This window comes from Coloeus monedula, assembly GCF_965178545.1.
Source record: "Coloeus monedula genome assembly, chromosome: 11".
NCBI lineage: Eukaryota > Metazoa > Chordata > Aves > Passeriformes > Corvidae > Coloeus > Coloeus monedula.
This window is the reverse complement of record NC_138791.1, coordinates 17308396-17334645: the sequence shown is the minus strand read 5'-3', so window position 1 is coordinate 17334645 and position 26250 is coordinate 17308396. Positions and strand designations below refer to the sequence as shown.

At 43.9% G+C, this 26250-nt stretch overlaps 1 protein-coding gene across 4 annotated transcripts in view; it reads left to right on the top strand.

The window, feature by feature from the left end:
• Window positions 1-26250, top strand: part of FOXP1 (forkhead box P1) — a 381899-nt gene that overhangs the window by 268903 nt on the left and 86746 nt on the right. For all 4 annotated transcript variants that reach the window (XM_082288840.1, XM_082288838.1, XM_082288839.1 and 1 more), the window contains exon 5: window positions 1457-1582. In XM_082288840.1, coding sequence (XP_082144966.1) covers window positions 1457-1582 — 126 coding nt within the window. The remainder of the gene's footprint in view (window positions 1-1456; window positions 1583-26250) is intronic.

The following is a 26250-nucleotide window of genomic DNA, read 5'->3' as shown; positions in this document are numbered from 1 at the left end:
GTGTCTCTCCAACTCCAAAAGTAAAAAGATGGGTCTAGGCCATAAAATAACAAGGTTTTATTGGGGGCTGGTGGGTGGGGGGCTGGATTCGAGTTTGCAGACCTTGATATCAAACCTTTCCCAGCAGTTCTGCGCTGAGATTAAACGCTCTGCAACTTGGAGGAGCAAGTGAAACCTCAAGCATATCTGACTTCTTAATTAAATAGGTATTAATTAAATCACTCAGAGAACATACACAGTAGGAGTGGGGAAGGCTTTTTCCCTCCTTCCATGTAGGCATCTTGCAAAGGGACTATTTTTCTTGTTTTACATTAATGAAGTCTTCAGCCTTCCCACTTTTCCACCTACACATGTACTGAACGTCTCCAAGGAGACCAAGGAGGCCCGAGTCCGGTGCTGGTGAATCCTCTGGGAGCAGCAGGCTAGGGTCTCGCCAGCAGAGCCTCAGCTGTCCCACAGTCTGTCTTGCAGGGATCATCCTTGCTGTCCCTTGGCTGGGGAGCCAGCAGGGAGCCAGGGCAGCGACTGCTCCTCATCTTTTCCCTCTGTCTTTTATCTCCTCTTGATTTCTTTTCCCCACCTGATGGAGAAATCGGGCCTTGCAGAACAGCAGGCTCCAGTGTTGAGGGACTCTTTTCCTTTGCTTTGCATGACATGTTGCAATAATCCCCCCCCATCCTGCCTGCTGATGCCTTCAGGGTCATGTCCCTTGCCCCTCCACTGTCACACTGTCCCTTTGCTGCTGTGCCCCCTCCCACTGAGTCCCCACACCTGGTCCGTCATGAGCTGACAGTGATTTTTGTAGGATCATGGAATATCCTGAGATGGAAAGGACGCACAAGGATCATCAAAGTCCAAGTCTTGGACTTTGGTGAGGTGAAATGCTGTCCCTGCTTTTCTTGGCATTCTCTCCAGCTCCTTGCAGCTTTCCCAGCCTTCAGCATGTCTCTGCCTGCTGCTACCTCTCCTCTTTCTCCCACTATGGCCTTCCAGAAGCTTCCCTGATGTTCTCTGGTGCTTGGGGAGCAGACAGTGATATACAACTGCCCTCCTCTGTAAACCCAACCTGATCTGCTGGGAGAGGAGGCATCCGAAATCTGAAAGCACAGGAGCCTGCCCATTAGTGAGGAGGGCTGTGAGCTGCTCCACAGGGACAAAAACCCCTCTATGGAGCTCACCATCAGGATTCCTGTGGTTGTTGAGGCTCCCACCCAGGAGGCAAACATCAGCTGGTGCTGTTTTTCTCCTTAGTCAAAATGGGAAATCAGTGGTGGTTTATCACCCCATTGCATGCAAGGTGTTATTTTTGTGGAAGCCATTGCTCTCCTCAGTGGAGGTGCATCAGGAGTGAGGCGGTAGCCCATGACCAGGGTTTGCCTTGCCCGTATGCTGTTTGTATAGCTACCTGTGCCCTCTTGGCTGTGAACTCAATTCTCCAACCTCTTTCTCCCTACAGGCTCTCCAGGTGGCACGACAACTTCTCCTGCAACAGCAGCAGCAGCAGCAACAGCAGCAGCAGCAGCAGCAACAAGTTAGTGGATTAAAGTCTCCAAAGAGGAATGACAAACAGCCAGCCCTTCAGGTAAGGGGAGCCTGTGAGCCTCTGTGAGGGTCTGGGGCTTGTAAAAGCTGAATAAATGCGTCTTCCATGCAAACACTGGGATGCAACCTTCAGGAGCTTCCTCCCTGTGTCCACAGAGGGGCTGTGGCTGGTGTAAGTGGCAGGAGGATTGATGCTGGGTGCTCTTGAAAGTCCCGCCTGTGGCATATTTACAAATCGTGAGCGTGTACTTTTATTAGCATCTGGTAGGGTTGGATCATGACAAAATGGAATAGCTTTTGTTACTGTGTCAGTGTGCATAGGAGATTTGCATTAACATTTCTGTTTGATTGCTGTTCCATTTGTAGTCTGTGTTCACTCAAACCGTTGATTTGCTGTGTCAAGGATATTGGGAAATACTAGGATATCATATCATCGGTGTGTTTTTTCCCCTTTTATTGTCTGCTGATTTATGGACATCTTCAGAAATAAAATCTAAATATTAGAGGGCTTTGTGCTGTTATGAATTCAGAGAGCTTAAACCAATACAGCGTTCCCAAACAGAAGATGTATGCACACATATGGGGCTTTGGAGTACATTCTGCTAGTCTTGTGGGATAAATCACGGGGAGTTAAAGACAAGAAAGACCTATTAGGTCATGTATCACATTTTCCTTTTTTATTATTTTTTTTTTTTTCTATTCTAGTGTTAGAAATCCCCAGGGATGGTGGGACTGCTATTATTTTCCTTCAGATAGTTTTCCATAACAAAGCACACGCTCAGGAACTTACCACTTTAATTCCATCCTCTTGCTCCAAGTAATACTGCTTGTATAAATACTGAGTCAGTCCCTTGCCTTGCCTCGTGTTCACACTCCTCAAACATCTGAGATACTAACATGTACTTGCCAGTTTTGGCAAATTATATGTATCTAGTTCTTTATGTATTTCGTAAACTGGCACTTCCAGACCCTTGACCACTTTGCTGGTTTGCAGCTGGTTATTGCTTTTATTAGTGCTCTCTGCAATTGCAGCATGTCAGTGGATTTTTGATAATAAGGTCCTGAATGCAGCAGTTCAGCTGCAGTTGCACAAAGCCCTGTAGCTGGGACATTTATCTTATCTCTCTCTTCTATATCTGATGCTTCAGCCTCTGTAGCCCCAAATTCTTTCCGGATTTTTTTTTTTTCCTCTTGTTGTCATAGCACGTTGTCAAACTCATGTCTGTTTTGCTCTTTCTACTTTTTTTTTTTTTTTTAGTTTGATATACTATCACCATGAGCTCCCTGACAGCATTGCTGCTTCTCTTGCCTTTTATATGTGCTTCAGATTATTTTCCTACAAAAATACAGATCCTAGGCTCTTTAAATATGTAGTAGAATATGGAAGGTAAAGCCAGCATCGCTAGAGGCCTTGACAGTAAAGTGAGAGGGCCCGATTCTGTGGTTCTTACCCAAATGAAGCCGATGGGGACTTCAAGGGGAGTTTTGCCTGAGTGAGGAATAGCTGTTAACTGCAGCCCTTGGTCCAGCGTGGACAACGTTGAGCTTTGGTGTAGTGATTTCATCTTCAAAGCATTTTGCAAATACTAATCTCCAAAACATCCCCAGAAGGAAAGTCTGATAAGTAAGTAGCATTATCCCAGTTCTGGACTGGGAAACTGAGGGATGTGGGTTAAGCGACTCACTTAGGATCACAGAGGGAATTGGGTTTAGAGGTAGGATTAAGATTCATGAGTTCCTGGCTCCCACCCCTGTGCTCCGGCTGCTGGACAACACCTCGTGCTTTACAGCCGGCCTGTTATTCTTTTGGAAAGTATGAAGCATTTTGTCATTGGGCAAATATACGTTTTATTGGCAGCGTCGAGAGCCATAATCCAAAGCGCTACATTAATGCTTTCAAAAATATTTTATTTGGTAAATCCATAGCTGATCCATATGCCTTTTAATAGACTCTTCCACTGGGGACATTTTTAATGAGAGATTGTGCTGGCTAGGTCCAGTGTCAGGTACTAAAAGAAGTGCTTTGTTGTGCAGATGTCTTAAGAATAGCTCCAGAGGATGAAATATGACTGTGTTGACCTTTCAGCTGTGAGCTTATTTGTCAGGATTCAAATAAGTTGAAAGGATCAAACCAAACAGTTTCCGTAGTCAGACTGGGAATTGTGTTGCAGAGGTCAACAGTGAAGGCCACATAGCGGATTCCATAACATAGCCAATTGTTGGTACGTATTAAAGTACTGGAGCAGCTCCTGCAGTCAGAGACACAATTAAAATTCTAATTTATTAATGTATACAGAGAGCTGGCCCAGCCTGTCACTCACTGATTCAAATGACTGCCCAGTCTTTTTTTTTTTTTCCCCCTTCTCACTCCTGGTGCTTTTGCGGTTCTGAAACATACTGGAAGTCCTCTTGGATGTAACATCCCCAAGTGCATCCCTGTAATGAAAATCTGTTGCTGAAAGGAAATGGTGCTGCTGGGGGTAGAATTTTTGAGTACAACTGCACCCACACAAGCACCCACACCCCCTGAAGTCAGATGGGGCCACGCCGACGAGGTGATACCTATTCCTGAGAGTACATAGAATGAATGTCAAGGGGGGGGAAACGTGCCTGTTTTTCACAAGTTTGTTTAAATAATGAACAAGTTATCTTTGGGCTTCACTTACAAAGATAGATGTCTCATTCAATAACAACAGCAGTTAGCAGTCACCTGGGTTTTTTTGTGACAAACAGGCTTCATGTATAACAAGAACACCATAGGCGTCGCTCATCCCTGCTGTGCTTGGCGAGGGCACTGGTGAGCAGCGCCCAGCACGAGTGCTGGGGAGCTTTGCACGGAGCAGGGAGGAACGCTGTTTGCCTGGGCTGCTGCTTCTCCTGCTAAAATGCTCCATGGCCCTGCCTGCCCCAGGAGAGGAGGCCGGTCCTGGGGCTGGAAATGCACCCTCTAAACCCCACCGCCACAAACAGATGCAGAAAATTAAAGCTACACATATACTGTGTAGCTAATCTGTTGTCACCTCATGGATAATTTTCCTCTATTCCTTCTTTATTCCCTGGTCAAATAGCCACGGTACTTAAATATATCCCAGCATCCTGTGGCCACACTGGGACATGGTGTCTTTGACAGTGTTTAAATGACAGCAGGCTCCTGCAGTCCTTTTAGGGGGTCTCTTGATCTTGGCAACTCTACCTGAAGATCTGCTTTTAGCAAATCATGAGATACTCAGTGTATACGAACTTGGACGCGGGACTGGAGATGTGCTCTGCTGACAGCTGAAAAACCCCAAATCTCCAAATACACGATGACTCACATTTTGAGCCTATCGCACACTGCCGTGGTTTAGATTTGGCAGGGACCTCCGGTTTCGCAGCCTGATGACACAAACAAAAGAAAATTGAAAGTTAAGAAATGGATTTAGTAACCAGCAGTTGGGGAAAGAACATAAAAAATGTCAGTCCCACAAAAATTACTGGAAGCGAAAAAAAGACTAAAGGCTGTTTGATAATATATTTTCCATATACATTGGATTTCCTTGAGTCTGGGAAACAAATAATTTAACAGACCAGGTATGCTTAGGACTTTGAAAATGTGCACATTTTTCCTGGCCAAGATAAATATATCTGTATTAATAGATGTATTGATTAAAATTTGCAGCTTTAATTGCCGATGCTCTTAACGATTATTCATTTTGGTTCTTCAGGCATTTTAGTTGCTGGCAAAAGCACACAGATTGGAAACAAATCAAGAGACACATTTTTCTCCCAAGAAAGTAAAAGTGCATGTGTGTTTTGGCAATACTAAAAATACAATTTTTTTTAAAGATGTAAATGTTGTGTGTTGCATTGAGCTGGAAGTTGGATACTGGACTGAAAACAAATTTAGGATGTCCAAATCAGTATCTCGCAACTGAAACCAATCACTTGACTTTTTTTATGTTATTAAATGAGATTTCTTGTCTGATCATTAACCTGCATGTGTTTGGAGAGAAGAAGTAATGAAATTACTGGGATGGAAACTTTTGTTTTTGCTTGGCAAAACAAAAAAATAAGTCTTCCCTTTAAGTCACGGCCAAGAAAAGAATTTGAATTTGGTTTGAATTCTCAGGGTGAGACTGGGGTAGGCTGAGAGGACAGAGCTGTCCTCGCCTTTGCATACCGCTGCTTTTTAAAGCAGCCTTTTGGCTGGGCTTTTGTAGAATTTAATTTGCATGCTATATTATCTTAATATATCTTTCCAGTATCTTGAGAAATAGAAGAGGGTGAGAGGAAAAAATCACTGTAGCTTGATGTTGGGGGAAATTATTATTATTGTTTTTTATGAAATTAGAAATCATTAGTTTGACAACATAATAAACACTGAGAGGTGAAGGGCAGGGTATGCTCCGTTTCACTTGGAGCTCACAAATCTCAGTTGTGTTGTCTCAGGTTTTACACCCAGGGAACCTTTTTTACATAGTGGTAAATTTAACAACTGGTAGGGAAATTGTCTCAGCAGATAATTTGGCAGAAGAAGTAAATTTGCAAATGTATTTATTCTATTTGTATGAGTATCTCTCTGTTTCACTCTTCAATACGGGAATTGATCCCAGTTTGGCCTCAGTCAAGCCAATGGGAATTTTGGCACCAACTCAGCTTGGGTCAAGATTTTGCTTCTGCAGGGTTTAAAGTTTGCCTATGAAAATTTCACTTGAATCTTTCATTATCTGTTTTTTACTTTGGAAATTAAGCAAAGTTGAGTTTTGCTGGTTTCTACTGAAGAACCCCTTAGTTCTTTTATTTTTCACCCCTAAGCCCAATTATAAGTGTTAGTCAGTTCTTGGAATGTGTCTGTGAAATGCAGACATCATCCACCCCACAAACAGAACAAAATCTGAGTCAGATCCTCAAAATTACTTGATCAGCTTAAAAATTTTGATACTGAGGGGTTTTTTTTCATGACACCTATGGGTCTTTTTTGCTGCCTTTTTATGTATTTTTAAAGCATTTACTATTCAATTTTTCCAGCTTTTTCGACTGAGCAGAAAGGTGACAAATATATTTATTCTTAAAGAAAGCCTGTGATTCTCCTGTAATATCATGATTCAAAAAAATGAAGCTTCTAGGAACATACCAGTATATTGGGAGAGCTGGCTGTGTGAGTTACTGTCAGCAAACATGATTATTCTCATTTTATAGCCACATAAACCCTGACAGAGAGATATTAAGTGACTTGCCCAAAGTTGGAGAGCTGCAGGCCCTCAGTGGTGTTGAGGTGTGCACCTCTGCTGGGGCATTTGGGAGTTTGGCATCTGAGTGTTGGAAAGAAGTCAGTCCTGAGGGGCAAAGTAGAAGCCAGGATCTCTCATTTTCAGCCCTGTATCATATTAGAGCTCCCAAGTATCATTTTCTTGCAGGTTTTCTGCTTTGACATTAAGCATTTATAGAACAGGTTTGTAAAAACTGTAATTTCTGCCCAGGTTGGAAGCAGGGCTGTGGGGCTGGCAGTGCCTGAGCCCAAATGTGCCTTACCCACCTTGGAGAAGGGGAAAACAAATGAAACCTTCCTGACTGGTCAGAAATGTGTAAATTGCTGACAAAATGACACATGTAATTAAGAGTGCTCCTGCCATTTTACCTTGTGGTTTACACCTACAGTGTTGAAAAAAGAGAGTGACTCCCACCTCGCTAATTACCATTATCACTGAAATGGTAGGGTTTGAGTCATTAGTTCCATGTGCATTTAATTAGAGGAAGGCTGAAATTGGATTTAACTTATTACTTTTTCATGGATCACTTTCTTGTCATCACTTCAAATTGGATTGCAGCCCCAGGTAACTAATTATGAGCGCCACAGGATCAAGAGTGAAAAAAAGGTAATTAGGAATAACACTGTTGGACCCTTGCTGGTAGTCCACTTGTGCTTGGGAAGAAATGAGAGCAGTATTTTGTAGTATTACAGATTAGGGAGTTAAAGGTATGTGCTGCTGCCAGGAATGATGGGAGACTGCCCCCTCCTATAGCGGTTTATATGATGTACAGCTGGGTTGAAGATGTTACAGCGACATGGTTCCACAATCAGCTCCTTAATACCGAGATTAAACTTGTAAAAGCAACAGATCGGTTGTAGGTATGAGGCATCTCAACAAGCGGGGAGCCAGGGGTCCGTCCGTGTGTGCTTGCACGGCGCTGCCGAGGCACTCGCGAGCCGCGGTACCGAGCGCTGTAAGTACAGCGAGCCAGAATTGATAACAAATTAATGAACATATTAATGATCCGAAAAGATCATTCACATCCGACAGGGAGATATATCAATCCGGAGGACAGCAGTGAGCCTGATGATGCGGGGATGTCAGGGGTTGAGCCTGCATTGCTGCTGTGATAAAATCAGGAAATCAGGACCTCACTTCTCTTTTGTTTGCTGGAGAGGTTTCTTTTTGTTTTGCTTTTCGTGGGCAAGGCTCGCTTGGTTGGATTGTCCCTCTTTCTTCTTCTTTATTTTTTGATCTTGGAGGTATGATTGCCAAGTCCTGCTTTCTTCAGAAAATACTTTAAAACAAATTGTTTTATTTCCATGTGCAGAACAGAGTTCAGAACTGCAAGTAATCAATTTTATTGACACAATCTGGAAAGAAATGTTGATGAGAGTTCAAGGATGTGAAAGGATTGAAATTTCAAAGTACCCAACACTGAGTGTAGGAAAATTTCAGAAGTAGTTTCATTAAGCAAAGAAATCTATTGTGTGAGGATCTGTAAGAGGAAAAACTGCTCTAGGACTTAATGATATTATAAGGAGGCTGTGGCAGCTGATTTTTGCCTTTAGAAGAGGAAAAGTTTCCTAATTTCTCCTAGTAGTGAATCACAGTTCAAAGGCTAGCACAATTTCCTTAAGTTGTTTAAAATGGCTTTTAATGCTCTGTTAATGTAGGCAAATATTTGTGACTCAGTGTTGGGTAAGTGCCGCTTGCTCATTATTTCCTGATGCAAAGCAAAGGGTAGGAAATTCTATGAACACCATGCAGAGATGCTAAAGAGACTTAAGAGTAACAAAATTCAGTTACGGAAATTAAGTCTTTCTCATTTACTTGACGTTACAAAATAAATCTCGAGATTAAAAGGTATTACCTTTAATACAGAAAAAGAGAATCTCCTTTAATACATCTCAAATTGATTTACAATTTTTATACATAATATTCATCTGCGGTTGAAAAGGGGGCAACCTAAGGTCGAGTGATGTAGTGTTTCCATTTTTCCATATGAGTCTTACTGTGTGTGATAAAAGCAAACTCCTTTATTTTGTCAGTCTGCAGGAATTTCTGATGAAGTGCAGGGGTCACTTTTCTGTCAATTTGAGTAGGCAGCATTTTTGAACTACTGTTTTTTTCCTCCCTCCTACAAACTGTGGCCCCGATCTGACACACACACGCACACACACACACACACGCACACTTAGAGTGCTGCAATCTGCAACTTATTAGTGTGTAGTGCTGGAGCCTGTCCAGTGGTTAGAAAATTTCCTGAAGCCTGGAATAACAGCAGTGGGTGCGAGTGCCATCGAACAGAAGTGACAATGAGGGGCAGTCCGGCCTGCCTGGCACAATGCCCGGGCTGGAAAACCAGCTGAGATACTCGAACGCAGGAAGATTGACGCGGTGCATCTGGGAAATGCTCAAAAAGTTGGGTTCTTGAAAAAATTACCTTCTGTGATCGTAAGACATCATCTGTTTTCCTACAGAGATTGTTTATAACAGGGTTTTCAAGCACTTGTCAAATAACCAGGAGTGAAGGAAATAGGCTAAAAATCTCTTACCGTTCAGATGAGTCCTGGTGTAGTTGGAAAAAAAGGAACTCTCGTCACAGAGATCCACAGCTTCCCAAGGCAGAGGGAGCCTGCGAGAAGGAGAAAAGGAAACTCTTAGTCAAAAATGACCCAGCAAGCACAGGCTGTGGGTTGGGGACGGTGGTACTGCCGGGCTGATGGGTGCAGTGCTGGCATGGCGAGGTGAAGTCATACCTTAGAAACTGTTTTGCGTGGTGCTTAGCTTTTGTTACTGAGCTGTGATATCATGGGCAAAATATTATAAACATAGCATGGCTATAGCTTGCTTGTGTAACAAAAGATCAGGAACTTTTATTAAGTTTGTTTTCCTTGTCATATTGTAAAAATTTATTATGTGTACTGTGTATATTAGAAACAGATTTGGGTAATTCTGTCTAAATGAAGTCATCCCAGCTATTTCCAGACTGTCTGTTTTTGGTTGTGAATAATTTTCATACATCAAATGGTTGTCATATTTAGTAGCTCTCTACATTTTAAATAGGACATATCCCATTTTGAACTTCCACGGACTTGAGATGCCTCTGGGTTTTTAAGGTTATTGTGTTGCAGGAATATTTTCAAGAGCTGCCAGTGGCAGGGCAGGGAGTGCTGGAGGAGTCCCTCACCTTCCTGCAGCAAAATAACAGGTTTTTCACAACTGCAGTAGTACTTGTGGCTTTCGGCAGCACGCGCTGGAAGAGCCTGCCAGATACCTATTTCAGCTTGTCCCTTTGTGTTCACACTTTGCAACAAATATGTTAAAAAAACACTAAAGGAAAAGTACTGTGTATCAAAAATCTCCGATAAAAGAATTCTCTCAAAGAGTACATGCTGCTGCTCTTTTTTTCTTTTAACAGAAGTGTGAAAGAAGTTAATGTTTAAATGTTTAATGTTTTAATTTAAATCATAGACACATCTACATAGCAGCTAAGTTGCTGTGACTTTTTTATTTATTTTTTTAATCCTCAAGGCAAAGTTTCTTTAATCAGGATGAGGAACTGCTGGTGTTCCTCGCACACCGACTGAGAGGAGTTCGCACTGGAGGAGTCTGCAGCGATGAGCACAGAGCAGAATTTTGCCCTGAAACTATCAACTTTGCCAGAAATACTTGAGTTAAAGCAATTTGTTTAAAAAGAAGGAAAAAAAAAAAAAAAAGCAGGAGAGAAAGAGAGAAGGCATTTTGATCTGGCTTGCTGGAGTGGAGGAGAACAGCTGTTTGCCTCATGTGTTTAAATCTCTAGAGCTAATATTGAAGTTTCAGGGCAACAAGTGCAACATAACAGAATAAGTAGAAACTAAACCCAGAGAAACAATTGGAAATGCTGCTTGGATGTGGCTTTGGAGCTTGACAGTTTTACAGCTGAGTCGTCAGGTTGGCAAAATATTTTGTGGTGTGTGCAGAGAAAAGGCTGTTGTGTTGCTGAAATGTTTTTATTTGCCTGATAAGTGTAATCTGCCTTTTATAAATTACTAATCTATTTAAGGTGTAACATTCATGGCGCATAATCTCAAGTCACTGAAAGCCTGGAAAATTAAAGTAGACTGAAGGCACAAGAAAGAAATGTACTTTGTGTCAGGCTGAAGTTTGATGAAGCATGGAGGAGATGGAATAGATTATTAAATAAACTTTAAGAGGAGATGGAAAAAGCACCGAAATATCTCATTTTGAAAGGAATTAGTTTACTTGATTATATGCAACTGTATCACACTCAGGAAAGTATAAGACAAATGAAAGCAAAACAAAATTTAATTGAGCTATTATTTTGCAGACTTTGGCTCCGTTTCAGACAGCCTAATCAAATTGCGCTTTGCTCAAATAACTAATGTTAAATGCAGTCTACCAACAGATGTTTAAACAGAGACTAATTGGAAAATCTACATCCTGGGTTTAGCGTGTCTAGCTGAGAAAGTTTTGAAATTGCTTTGGAGCGGGGTGGGAAGATGATGGGAGGAGCTCAGGTAGCGATGGGTGCCGGGGAGGGGAGCCAGGAGACAGAGACACTCATGCCGGAGCTGATGAGGTCACCAGTGCCACCGAGGTCACTGGTGCTGTAGTTTGGTACCGTTGGCCCCTCAGAAAGTTTTTTCCATCGTGTTGTATCATGAGAGTCATGTTGCAGCTGCGTAGCTCATGCTATGTGCCAGTGTGCATGGAGTACGTAATGCAGTGAAGCACACAGATTGAGGGTGTTAAAAGCAGTACAAATTATCAAAGCTCAGTGCTTCCTTGCCAGTTCTGTCACTGCCTGACATTTTTTAAGCAGTTGCAGATTTAAGTTATTAACCTGTGCTTTATCTCAGTGCTGAGCCTTTTACGACATCAGTGCATCCATGTGGACCTCTTGGGTGGGTTGCAGCGTTGAGTTGAGCAGCTTGGGCCAGATTTGTCCTGGGTTTAAGTGACAGCATGCAGGGAGTATGCTGGAGTGGAGGGATCCCACTGAGATGGATATAGCTTCCTACCTCTGATTTTTCTTTCAAATCAGTTTTACACCGAAGTCACTCCAGTGGCAGGAGCCCCTGTAGGTGTTCAAGGCCAGGCTGGACAGGGCTTGGAGCAACCTGGTCTTGTGAAAGGTGTCTCTGCTCATGGCAGAGGCCTTGTAACTGGATGGGCCTTAAGGCCCCTTCCAAACCAGACCATTCTGTGATGATTCTTTTTGGTTTTATTCATTTTGCTGCTTATCAGTACTTTGGGCCAAAGAGTTGCTCATGGTTTGCCTCCTGGACTTTGAGCTGAGTCAGCTGAGCAGGTGCAGTGCACATTTCCACATTTGCTTGGAAGATTACATCCCGAGGACTCTGCTGTCCAAGGGACCGGTGTTTTGTGCATTCAGACAGCTAGGAATGGAACTGAAAGAAACTGGGGTCTTGTCAAGAAAAAAGCAAAACTTAGAAACTCTTGTGAAAAATTTCCCATCTTTCATTGGGGGAAAACCCCCCACACCAAACCCCAAAATGAGTAGAATTTCTTTAGCTAACTCTTAATAGTTCAGGTGAATATCTGAAGCAAACCTGTTGGGAGATGCCAAGAGCCAGCCTAGCCTGGCTACAGTGCAAATTTAATCATTTTAGTCCTGTTGGTTTTACTTTAAAGAACAGATGCGTGACAACCTGGTGGTTGACGGTTGGTCACTGTTGTCAGTGGACATAGGTTAAGTTGATGAACCTTCCCTGTCCATCCCAACATGAGCTCTTTTTGGGTCAAGGCCTGTTGCCCTGAGCTGGTTTGTAGTCCATACCTTCATTTCATGTGGTTTTCAGGGGATGGTTCCTGTGAGATAAGAATGAAATGCAACATGATGAGTGACCCATGAAGTGCATTAGAGAGGCCCTTCTGTCTCTCACAAAGGTTTGTCCACTGTTGTCTAAGGGCAGTGGCTCCTCAAGTTAATGCTGATGTTATGTGGGCTTAATAGCCAGTATGTAACGGGGAGTAGCCAATCTGTAAGAAAAATAATAATGTACATGTAAATATAGAAATTTCCAATTTTACTGGTTGGAACTCTAGAAAAAGGCAGATTATATTTTATGGCTTGTAAACATCAGGGCAGATATTTCGGGAGAACTGCAGACAGCTGTAATTTTGTGAATGTGCACAAATTACTTGGAAAACAAATATTACTCTGCCTACACAGCTGTATTCACAACTGTGGACCAGAATGCCTTTTGCATGATGCGCACGCCTGGTTCTATGGAACATAATAATGCTCAAATGAAGAAAATGTGATTTAAAAGTGAAGTCAGAATTAATACTTGCTGTGAAAACCTGTATTACTGGCTGAGGTGTTGGCACAGGAGTGGATAAACCACTTGAGGAAAAATGAGAACTAACCAGGACATTTATTTGTACTCAGATCAAGAGCTGAATGCTCAGACTTCTGTAAGAGAGATGAACGTGCCTGTATCTTGCAGAGATGCCTCATGCTGCCTCTGCTATCCTGCAGAGTAAACACTGAGCTGGATTTGATGGTTAGAGAGGTCTGCAGGACTGCATCAGGTCACCCGTGGGGAGAAGGGGTGTGGGAAGGAGGTGGGGACTCCCCTGGCTTCACAGGGGCTGTGAATCAGTGAATTGCCCGGTGCTTTCCTTCCCAGTTACCTGCACCCAGGTGGATTTGCAGAACACAACTGACTTGATTTGTGCGCTGGCAGTTCCTTCTGTTTGTCGTTTTCCTGTGTGATAAGGAGTTCCTACAGGAAGGTATGAATAACAGGAGAGAAGGCAAAGAAAATCCCCAAAAGTAAAAACAAAGCCAAGCAAGAAGGAGTAAAGCACGAGTTGGCAAGAGCCAAAGGCCTGGCACTGATTTTACTTTTAGCTTTGGTGTTTATTCAAAGGCTGTGGATACAGGTTAACTTCCTTGGCTCAATATTTATTGGTGTGTTACTTGCCTTAAACTGGAACAATGAGCGCTTTGTTGATTGGGTTCAGAGATTGTCCCATTTTATTCTGTCTCCTGCATCCCCCTCTCTATCTGCAGGTTTTAAGCAGTTTATTTTAATTTCAGATTTCTCACCCTCCATGGTGAATTGCTGATGTGCCACCGGCAGCAGCACTTGAGGGACTATTGTTCGTCTTTTCAAAGTGGTGGGAGCACACAGCAGAGCCATTAGCTCCTGTGAAGCTTGACCTTCCTTGATGATATCACACTTTGCAGATTCGGAGCAGGATAAACATTTTAAAGGAGAGGGGAAATATCAGGCAGGTTATTTTTCATCAGAAGAGGCTGCAGAAATTTCCTGTGCAAGAGTTAAAAAGTAAAAGGAAAAAAAAAAAGCCATGATGGCACTAGTTGCCTTTCTGTTTGACAGCCATCAAAGTTGTGTCCAGATCAATTAATAGGAGAGGGAATATCTCCTTGCCGTTAACCACGGTGACCCTCGAGCAGACAGGGGAGCAGAAAATCAGTGAAGTCACAGTGCAGTGAATGATGACTGTCCAGATTTTCTCCTAATTTAGCAATGGCAATGATTTCAGTGCTGTTAGGAATGGGCCCATCCTGGACAGTTTCTCAGGCTTCAGTGTTTGGAAAGTGCCCCGAAGGTATTGGGGATTTCTCTCTGGAATAGGAGCATTAACATCATGCAGAACATAGTTCAGATATTTTTAAATCACGTTGTCAGCAACTGCCACTACAAGGGAAGGTATGGTTAGGACTTGCATCACTGTTATTTTTTACTTGGAAAGTGTGCTCATTTTGAGTCTTTCACTCATCTGTGTCTACCCAGAGGAAAAACAAACCAATTTCTTCTGGGAGAGCTCAGCAATGGTCACAAGGCCAGCTGCAAAATTGTGGTGGTGGTTTGTTGCTAATTCTGCAGGAGTGAGTGGAGGGGACCACCCTGTCCTAAATAAAAAAAGGGGAAGAAAAACAGAACAAAAATAATTTAAAAAAACCCTTTCGGTTTGTAACTTTGATTTTGTTGGGGAAAAAAAAAAAAAGGGCAGTAAGCAGCCTTCTTCCTTGCCCAGAATGCTGTAGTAATTACTGGGGCAGCTTTTCCATTCCTGGTTGCTTTTGCCTCACACCTGTAGGAAGCCTGTTCTTTTGCTTCTGTGCTTTGCCACCACAGTACTTTTATTTGAAAACACAAGGAAATTCAATTTCCTAACCTGCCTCTCGAGTTGGGGCAGTTCTGGCGACAGAAGAGTTGCAAATGGCTCATGTGTGAACAGTTTGGGATGGAGCCGCTCGCACGGGGCCATGCTGAGGTGCGGGAGAGGGAAGATAATTGTAAATGTTCTGGTGGGGATCTGATTGACAGCTTATTGTCTGCAGGCAGTGAGTAAAGAATAGGAAATGAGTTAAGTGTAGGGGATTTGGCAGGCTGCAGACTCTGCTGATGGCAGCTGCTGCACCCAGCCAAGCACCCCTGGCTCCCAAACCAGCTGTGGCACCCCTCTTTCCAAGGCACCCCCAAAGGGACACCCCTCTGTTGGTCCAAAACGTGTGTCAGATGAGGCCGTGTCTCATTTCTGCTGCTGGGATATCTGGGGTGCCTGAGGTGGTCTCAGCCCCTCTGTTGGGGTGACCCTGTTCAGTGTGTCACTGCAGTGTGTTTCTAACCCGTTAATGTGGGGGGACAACAGGGATGTCCCATGGCACTGCCGGATGCCTGTGGTCCAGAAGCAGAGCAAGAAAAAGAAACATCTTCTCCCCAGCTCAATAAATTTGTCAACACAAAGTCTCTTTGGTAGTTTTACAGTATCATAATGTCTGGGGCCAGTTAAGTGTGTTTTAAAGTTTTCATTATCCCACTTTTTTTCCCTGGAGTGATGCATGCCCTCAGGTGCAGCTGCCCGTGAGAAGCCCCCAGTGAGCACTTAAATATCACAGAACTGCACGTGCTATAGATAGAAACACCAAATGCAAATACTCCATCCCCAATATCTCCCTGTCTGTATTTTTTTTAATCTCCTTGCCTATGTGCATTTAAGAAAAAAAGAAAAATCCCAGCTTTGCATTGTTAGTGTAGGCTTCTGAGCCAGATTGTACTACAGAGCACACTGATGTGTCTTCCCCTGAGGTATGGAAAGATCTATGTGTGCTAAGCAGGTGTTTTCGTTTGTTTAATTGGAGCTGAGTTTAGCACAATATTACAGATAAATGAATTACACATGTTCAGTAATTCATAGAAAGTGAGTGTTGTTTTGCTTAGACACTTGTCTTTGCATCCAGGTTCGCAGGGAGAGCGTGCTGGCAAAGCGGACTGAGGTCTTTTAAAAACAAAAAAATACGTGTGCATGAGCAGAGCCTGACGTCTGGTTGCTAAAACAGCAGTAACTATTTCACCTTTGTTTAAATCGTCACATTTTAAATGTAAATAGTATCCTGTTTTGACAAACTACAAAACCACAGGTCTGAAAAAGAAGCTCACAAGGCCTGTGTCAGTAGTTGGTGGCATCTCTGGGCAGGAAGTTTTGAGGTGAAACACGCTGGTCATGACGACACCAGGGATGGAGAGACCTGGGAACCACCCAAAGGGCTCTGGAGCTTCTCTGGTGTGCAGTGCTCAGACAGTGAATGCACCTGATGATGACTGGTTTGCTTTTACCTTGTTTTTTGTTACTCTTTTTTCCATCTCACTTTTTACTGGGCTTCCCAGGCTCAAGCTGCCACCCCCCTTGCAGAGGCACTGCAGGGTATCAGTGCCCTCAGCCCCTTGTCGCTGCTGACGGGTCTCTCAGCAGTGAGCCAAGACCCCTGGATCCCAGGAAAACCCCCCTGCCAGGAAGAGCACAGAGGATGTGCTGGCCCTGCTCTGTTAGAAGCAGCGAGTGCGAGCCACGGGCAGCTCAGAGGTGCTGCCTTTCAAAGGACGAGCAAAACCGGTCGCTTCTTCTGGGAGTAGTCCCAGCCCTTGGCCAGCTTCCAAATGGATAATTCAACTTACCCGAATTTCCTCTGCAGATTCAATTGTAAACTCTCTTCTCGCTCTCCCCTGCCAGTGTTGTGTATAACTGTGCTGCGCAGCATTAAACAACTGTCACGTGCAGCTCCACAGCCCGTGGAGTTGGAGGCACAGCAAGCAAAAGGTTGTTTCAGAACTTGTGCTGAACTCTAGGGAAGGTATCGTTTGTGCCTTTTCAGTTTGTGCAGTACTTTGGAGCAAGCTTTTAGATTCAAGGTGTGGTTGGAGAGTAGGTCAGTGCTGGCAGTGTCAGCACTTGAGGCTGATCCTGAGAGGTGACTTATTCAGGGACATCCTCTCTTGTGGACATCCTCACCTTCAAGTCTTCTGATAAGTGAAATTAAGGCTGTTTAGCTGCATTCCTCATTCATCTGGGAATTTGTTCATGCATCACCTGTAGAGATCTTGTGTACATTCCTTCCCTCCCACCAGCCTCCTGCCAGGTCCCTCCCATCCGTGGGCTACAACAGAAGGGTCTTGTATGGCAGGAGCTGCACTGAGAGCAAAACCAGCAGCCCTGGCCCCCACAGGTATCCCTTTGGAGCTGTGCTTAGGAAAACCTGTGTCCTAGGATGGATCCAGGCAGGCTAGGTGCATCAGCCTGGCTTTCTAAAGGAAGCCAAAGGCACGAGGGGAAGTGGTGTGTGATCTGGGAAGTGCTTCTGAATCCTTCAGGTTAAATGGAACCACCACGGTAAATCACAGTTGAAAGTGAATTGGAAGCATTTAAAACTGTTCCTTCTTTGAGGCTTTTCCTGCTGCACATGTTGGTATGGGATTGTTCTGCAGGAGGCTCCTGGGAATTAATGTGTGTCCAGATCCGGCAGCAATCTCAGAAGGTTTGTGGTGGTGTAATCTATAAACTTTTAATTATATACAGAGTTGAGTAAATAGCTTGAAATCTCTTTAAACTCTTTGTTCACGAATGTATATTAAAAAGTGCCCATCCCACATGCACACACACACACACACACCCTCTTCCTTCCTTCCTTCCTCGTCTTACACCCACTTCCAGCAAGGCTGTGGCTTGTGGCATCCGTCCTTGTGCCGAGAGCTGTGGTGTGGCCAGAACTCCCCAGGGGAGTGGCCCAGCCAGGGGCTCAGCTGGACACTGAGGCCCTCCTTCTGCTGTCCTCCCAGCATGTGTCTGGTGTCACAGGACAGTACAGAAGCTGTTGACTGTCTGGGTTTCCCACTTGATGTGCAGCCCTTTTGGGAGGTTGATTCTCCAGCTTCAAACACTTTAATGAGATGCAAATTGTTTGTGATGCTGCCTTACTAAATGTATTGTAATTTTAAAATCATTTGCTTGTTAATTGTATTTAAATAGCTGCCACTTAGACAAGCAGAAAGTTTCCAGAAAGATAAATTGTTTTTTTTTTTTCTCTTTTACTGTGTTTGAAATCAGCCCCTATGACTTTTCACGGCTGCTTTGGTACAGCACATTCCAAATGGCAGCGTGCCCTGGCCTCACTCAACTCCTAGTCCTCACTCTTCCCCCAAAGAAGAAATACTCCCTCTGTCACCTTTCTGCTATGGAACCACAGTCCCCTCAGAAGGTGACACAGTGGAGTGAGTGGCTGGAGATGTTCAGAGTGGAGATCACTCAGTTTTCCCTCCGTACATCCAAGTCAACCTAGGATCAACCTAGGTCAGATTTTGGAGGGTGTGATGTGGATGCTGCTATCCCTGTGCATATGGGATTTGAAAGAATCCTGAAGATTTGGAGGATATAAGTCTTTTGGGATCTTTGAAATTTCCAGCCTGTTTTTATGTGGATGTCTGACTGCTGGGCAGCTGAGGCAAGGTCACCCATCCTCAGCACCTTCAGGGCTCTGTCTTCTACACATTGGATTAAATGGCAAAGTTTCTCTTGGCTTCAGCTGAGCAATATGAGGTTCCTACTGACCTCAGTTCAGCTTGGTTTAGAACTGATTTTGATCCCATGTTGTTGCTAGCTTTGGCATGGAGCAAGCTACACCGTGTCATTTGTATTTTATTTGTGTTTGAAATACCGTCCCGGAAAACGAAAAATAATATTTCCATATCAGTTCATTCTTCTTGTGTTGGCTGGAGGATCCCACCCTGCCAAGGCTCCTGACTCTTGTTTTCCAGCTCCTCCGTGTTCAGTGCTGGACCCTCATTCCGATTCTGCCTTGTTTTTCCAGTGATGTCTCATATTCCCTCTGTTTTCTGTTTGCATCTTCGTTGTGCGGCAGGATCAGTAATAATAGTTAATAATTAGCAGCTCAATAGCACTCTTCACCTTCAAAGCAATTTTAGGCATTAAATCACTCAGTTCTGCTGGCACTATTACAATATTGACTTGTTACTTCACCGTTGTCATTGAGGCAGCAAAAGCTGCATTTTTATGGAGGCCAAAATGGGGTCATTTTTTTTTTTAGAGTATAAAATTGGCAAAAAATAAAATTTTCTCCTAGGCTGACACTTCGTTTGCCAAATTTCAGCATAGAGCCAATTTTTAAAGCTGAGTAATAAACACCTGAAAAGTTCTGGTTTATAATGGCAGTGCTGAGAAGCCATTAACTGAATGGCTCCACTATAACACAAGAAAACTCTTAAACTGTCAAAAAACCTGTAGAAGCTGGACGGAGGCTTAGCAAATGTGAACTTTGCCGTGAGCCTGGAGCTGAGAGATGCAAAGAAAACCTGTGGAGACTGGTAACACAGATCATTAGGTGTGTCCCTTCTCCATCATGGGGAAGTGGTCCTTTCCCAGGTGTGTGATGGAGCGAGACAAGCATCCTGTCCCAGGTGAGCATCTCTCCTCAAGCCATAGGGAGAAAGAAGGTGAGGAGGATCAATAGGGATGGAGCTCCAGGGGAGCAGAGAGCAGAATTTGAGACAACAGTGAAGGCCTAGAGCAAGGAGGGAGTTGAGGGATGAAAGGTGGCAGAGGGGATTTGGGAGAAAACGCTGAGGGGAGGGATGCAGGGTCAGGAGCCTGGGCAGCAGCAAGTGCTCTGTGGGGCACTGGAGGGAGACCAGCAAGGTGGCACTAAACCCTGGAGAAGCTCTGCTTGGCTCGTTCTCTCCTGGGCCTGTAGAATGTATTTCTACACAGATTTTCCTGGAAGTGAGGGCAGATCTGCTTCCTTCTGCCTGTGACCTGCAGATTGCTGGCAAACGTGGATGCAAATGCCACATCCCAGATGAGCATCGTGCATGCAGATGGCTGGGATCAAGGTATCAAAAGCCACCTCCCCACGGCAGCACACACAGCCCATGGCCAGCTCGGCCCCTCTGCCCTTCCCTGCACAGGGGGGAAGCCAAGCTGTAAGAGCAATGCAGTAAAATAGCAAATTGACCAGTAAAAGAAATCAGTAAATGAAGGGAACAGCTATTAATGTGCCAAGCCAAGATGTGTAATTATACCCTAGGACTTTTCCAAACTAATACATGTTAAAGGTGTAAACCTATTAAAGGAGAGATTTTTCTGTACAGGGAACTTACGTAGATAGAAGGATTTACACTGTATTTTATTCTTGTATTATAAGGTATAAGGAACATTTGAGCAAATCCAGTCATTCCTATTATTACAATATCGTACGTTTTTCATACCATTTTATGCGGTTCTTCAAAAACTTTGGCACTAATTCTCTTTATATTGTTAGGAATTTTCTTTTAAAAACAGAATTCTTTTTCTCAAATAGTTAATTAGATTTTGAACTTCAAATACAGTACTTTTTTTTTTTTTCCTCCCAAGAATAGGGGTGTTAGATCCATTGTGCTGGCCAAATTACAGTTTGGATAGTTACATTCTCTCTGCTTAATCACCCTGCAGTTTCATTCGAGTGAAGGATTTGGTGCCTCAGGTGTCCTGAATTCCTTCAGGGCTCTGTAGGGCGAAGCTGCTGCCACTGTCCACCCCAGAAGGGGCTGCATTTGAGGGCAGAGAATTGTCTCCTTCCAGAGATCAACTTCTGTCTCTCCTGTTTCACTTTGCAGTGAGTTTCTGCTTTTCCAACCCCAAATCTTTAGAGTCATTTGAGGGATTTCTCTTGCTACAGGAAGCCAATTTTTTTGTCTTCAAGGGACCACAGAAAAATTCCTTTATTTGCTTGTTCACCTTTTGCCATGATGGGTGCAGCAAAGGAGCAGGTCTTGGCTGCCACACCACATCCTCTCCCAGCTCCAAGACCTGCTGCCTCTCAGCATCCTCTCTTTTCTTGTAGCTCAGGGTTGGGGAGGGGAAAGGACTGGAATAAGCAGCAGCTGGATTTGGATAGGAAATGTTGATGGGTCATAACCCTTCCTCGCAGACAGGAGCCGCATTTGCCTGGAGAAGGGAAGCAGGAGGGGAGGACCCTGTCCTTGAGTTGAGTTTGGGCCCGTTTATTTGGAACGAAGTGATGCATCGTGGCATTGCGCTGTGAAGGGCCGAGTGGAAGTACAAAGGAAAAGCCTAGAGCACACAGTGAGCCCTGCTTAGTTATGCACAAAGGACTCTGAGCCGGCCGGATGACCCCAAGGGATCGGAGAGCAAAGTCCTGTGGCTGGGGTGTTTGCTTAGCCAGCACGGCTGCCTGTTTCTCGCCCATGTGAAACCAGATGTGCACCATCAAAATGACTGACGTGGCCAAAGGCCAGGGGATGGCTGTGCTGAGGCTGGGGCTTCTCCTGCCCTGCAGTCTTGTTTTCCCAAAACAACAGCAGCTCCTCCTCCCCTCCCCTTCCCCATCCTGCTGGGCTTAGTGAGGGGATGCTCCTGACCCAGAGACAGTGAGGAAGAGGAGAAGCACTCTGTGCATCACAGGGTAGTGTTCATGAGGACACCTCCTCACCAAGCCCTGCTTCCTAAAAAGCTCTTTTTCCATATGAATTTGATTCCTGGAGTCACAGTACTTTTTCTAGCAGGAGCAGAGATCCCAGTGCCACTTCCAAACTCTATCCCTATGTAGCACCAGCAGTGTCACAGCTTTTCTGTGCACTCCTATCTAACCACGAGGGCTGTTGACTAAACACCTCTTTAGGAAATAATTCGAGTTGCTTTGTTGCATGTATCAACTTTATTGTTTTGCTTTTTAAAGAAGAGAAAAAGCTCTTCCCTTGGCTGCCTTCTTTAAAAAAAATTAAAAATAGCTTTTGAATATTGGAAGAAAACTTGGAACTATGAGCCAGCTAAGTAAACTGTATCTTGAAACTTTAGGGACTACTGAAATGGGAACAGTGGCCCATTACTACTAAGAAGGTGTTTTATTGAAAATGTTCTGATATGCGTTCCCAAGAGAGTGAGTGAAAAATGACAATGCCCAGTGGTGATAGAGGGTGTTCTCAACAGGAGTACCAGAATACAGAGCTCAGCGCTCCTGGACTGTGAGCACAATAGCCTGATAGGTGTTTTTACCTAAAGGGACCCACAGTTAATCAGTTTTATTTTAATTTATATCTCAGGTGATAAATTCCTGTGTGTAGGTTGGGTTGTTGTGGAAGCAGACCTGGGCTGTTAAAGAGGATCCTTTTGAGTGAGGTGAAGCACTAAGTCTCCTGATGAGAGAGGCAGATTACCAGGAGAGGGCAGTGCTTCCAGCACTGCATTCCACACCAGCCCCCAAAGAGGGGTAATCCAGCCCAAAACACCCAGCTGGGGACCCTGGGGTGGCTCCAGCCCGCAGTGCCTGCCTGCCTGCACTGCGACACTGGGCAGGAGATGATCTGGGGTGGCCAGGAGTTCACTGGTTAATACTTAACAGGCAAAAATGTGTTTGATTGACATTTGTTTTGTTGATGTTTCATTCTGTGTTTTTTTTTCTTACCATGGCAACTTTAACATCACGACAAAACACCTACTTTTCCTCTCGGAGCCATTGCTGTTGTCATGCCCAGTGGGTTATTTTGGTAGACAGGACTTGTTCTTTTCAAGTGGAGGTGTTGCCATCTCCTACCAGATACCACCTCCAGTCTTTCCTGTCCAAAGAAGGTTTTCTCTGTGTGAACACTGTGTTTCGACCCATGGCAAAAAAAAATGGAGTTTTAGTGGAAACTGCAGCATTTCCCCTACTGTACGTGACATAAATGTCATCTCACATAATTAGGGAAAGTAACTGAGAACAGTTAGTGGTGATTACCTCTCAATATATTGTGTACTTTGGGGCAGAAAAATAAATTATGAATAATGCCCAAGCATACTTGGAACAATTTGCACACTGTGCTGTGAGTGATGCAGACCTGCTGGTAGAAGAGTGTGCTAATAAATTTTACTTTGTGGCGGAAACAAGAGATTACAGTTTATTAGGAAAGGAGATGGCAATTTATTAAGATCAATCAAATATGAATGCAGAGCAAAAACGATGCCATTTTTATTTATTTATTTATCTAGAAGCATGGGAGGGAGCAATTATATAAAATTTGTTGTTTACCTGTGATGTTTGATTCATTATTAATATTTTTATGTTTAGAGGGAACCATAATTTTGCTGAAATGTCTTCCATAACTCCTGTACAATCATATTCATAACTCACCTGAATGTTGACACATCCTGCTGTGTATATATAAATTAACTAGTAACACTGGCATTATAAAATGATGCATTAAATGAAGATGTGAATGGTAATTTAAAGCATGCCATGAAGTGAAATTTAAACCATTGGTACAACACTGAGGGGATTTAAAGAGCCTTGTTCATGCAGAATTTGCAGGGCCAGTAAGAAAAATGACAGTTTCGCATCAAAAAAAAAAAAAGAGCAACAGAGACACAAGGATTACTGAAATGCTAATTGCTTTGGCGTTCTGTTTTGTTAGACACCATCAGCCTAAAAATCACTTTTCTGCCTGAAGATACTTTACCATGAGGGCATTAGCTGAGATTATTAAAAATGACCCAAAAAAACTGTTTACTTGTCCTTTTTCTCAGCACTTTGTGGGTTATAAGTTTCACTGTTTCCTGTTTAGTCAGTTGTTTTCCCCATTTGTTTTTGTAGGTCTTTCAAACAGCAACAAGGGAAAATGAAGCATTCTCAAAACAGGAAAATATGATTTAACCCCACAAAAATGGGCCTGGGGATCCAGGAGTGGGAATAGTATCCAAGACGGCCTTTTTCCCTCAGAACTGCAAACGGCAGCTTGCTTTTCAAGCGGCCCATGGCTCCAGTCCGAGTGCTGAGCAGCCTGGTTTGGCACTTGCCTTTGCCAGGCTTGGCAGTGGCCCCGCTGGGCGGGTGGGCTCCTCTGTGCCACAGCAGCACTGGCACTTAAGTTCAGCTGAATTACTCCCGAAGTTGTATTTGGGAAGCAGGGCACAGGATTTGGCCCAGTACCAGCTGCCAGAGAGCAAAGTGGGACCTATTTGGCTGTGCCTGCCAAGGGGAACATCCCGAGGACTAAGTGCAGATGTATTGTCTTAGGTAGAAATTGCCTCATATTAGGACCAGACATAAAATTGACTCATTTGGGGCAGGTTGACTCTGGTTAGAGAAAATTGCACTTTGTGGATGTCTTTTGTCTTTTCTTTTTTTTCTCTCCTGCCCTGCAGGCAGCTGAGGCTTTTCTTTAGGCAAGTCCGTGGTCTCTGCATGGATAGGTACCTGCAAAAGTCTGTGAATGATGTGTACATGTAAAATAATGGCATTGCAAAATCATTTATTCCACTGTATTCGTCATAATGCATAATCTATTCCTCTCACTTGGACCTTAGAGCTTAGTATCCAGTGATTATTTTCTTTCAGCTAAGTGAAAGATACTACCACCCAATATGGATCAGATCCCATGTGCACACAGTGCCAAATAGCCATCTAGCCTGCAACGCTCTCTCCCAGTTATTTTTAATGTATTACTTTATGTGTTCTGTTTTGAGCATCCCTGTCTGATGGTCTCTGTCTGTGATGACTCTTCATAATTGAATGGAATTAAAGTGGGAGTTTATGGTTCTTCCTGGTCTTTTAAAATATTTTGCTGGCTTAGAAATGCATTATATTTCATGGTGACCTTACTTAACAAGTGCTACCATCTCCGTTACTAAGGCTGAAGTTTTTAGCCCACAGCAGATGTTGGCTGAGCTTGCAGGTATGAAGCTTTTATATGAAAGGGTATAAAACGCTTTAAAAATACGGCTTGCAGGTTCTGTGGCCAGCACTCAGTGCTTAGACAGCACCTTTCATTTTTCAAAGTGTTTTGCAAATATTGGTCTACAGAAGATCCTGAAATGAGTTGTATTATCCCTGTTTTGCAGATGAGGAGGCAGAGATGTTGAGGCCATTCACTGCCTTGAAAATCATGCAAAGCCAGGCCAGAAACACTGCAAACTGAGCTCTCAGAGAAGGAGGCATCCTCAACATCTGAGATATTAAAAAAGAACTAAAACCACAAAAATTCTTAGGTGACTTGCCCAAGGCTGGGGAGAACTGTCAGTGCCAGAGCCAGCACTGTGCTTTTGTTTCACATGTAGCTCTCGCAGCCTTGGGCTTGCGTTGAGACATTACACTTTTTCTTTGCCCCTGGAAAGAAGAGAAATGCCTTGAGCAAAGTGGTAGGCTTCATAGAATCCCCTTTTTTTTATAAATAGAGTAAGGCAGAGCTTGGCCCACAGGCATGTGATCAGTTGGTAACCAGGGCAGAAGGAGGGCACTGGCCTTGGACTGAGCTGTGTGTGCCTGGATATGGTGACACTGGAAAATAAGAATTGATGATGTGAGAATAGGATTGAGGCTCGTGTGTGTGAGAAGTTTCTGCTGAGGAAGACAAAATGGATCAAAAGATTTCCAGACTGGGGTCTGTGGAGCATCCTCTGGTGGTCTGCAGAGACTGCCTGGGCACACACCCCCTGCTCATTTTGGCTGCAGAGTTGGTCCGGGTGTGTTAACGCTCAGAGCCTTCCTAATGCTGCTCCTTCGCTGTCGGGGCTGTTGGGAATGCTGCCACAGCAATGCTCGTAGAAATACAGCAGGAAGGAGGAGGTGGTCCGCAAGAGAAACTGTTGAAAAGTTTAAGTCTGTGTATTCTGTCATATATTTCCCAAAGCAATCCAAATTCCTCGAGATTACTTTGAAGTCCAGGACAGGAAGGATTTCTCTTAAGCACAGGTGATAATTATTACTAGCCCGTTGCATGCATTATGGTTTATGTTATTGCTGAGCTCCCAGCGTGTCGGGGGGGTGTGTGTACGTTGTGTGCTTGACTCTGCACAGATATAACACGGATAAATCCTGGCTGTTCCCATGCCCTGTCTGTGCTGACCTGCTCAGGGCGTCCATGCCCCTTTAAGAGGCAGGCGCTTTCTGATTCATGTAGGCTGTTTCTGGCAGATTTAGGGTCTTGGAAAAGATGCCCTTAGTCCCTTATTAAATATTCATAAGAGGGTGGGGTCACATTTTTGTGACCTGAAAAAAATCCCATTAATAAATTTGTTATCTGACACGAAAACACTTTAGGGTGGAAAGCAATCCGTATCGCATCCCATTTAACATCAGATCACAAGTTGTCATTAAATTGGGTCCTTTGTCTTTGCTTCTTGTGAGGTTCTTCAGCAGCATCACTAA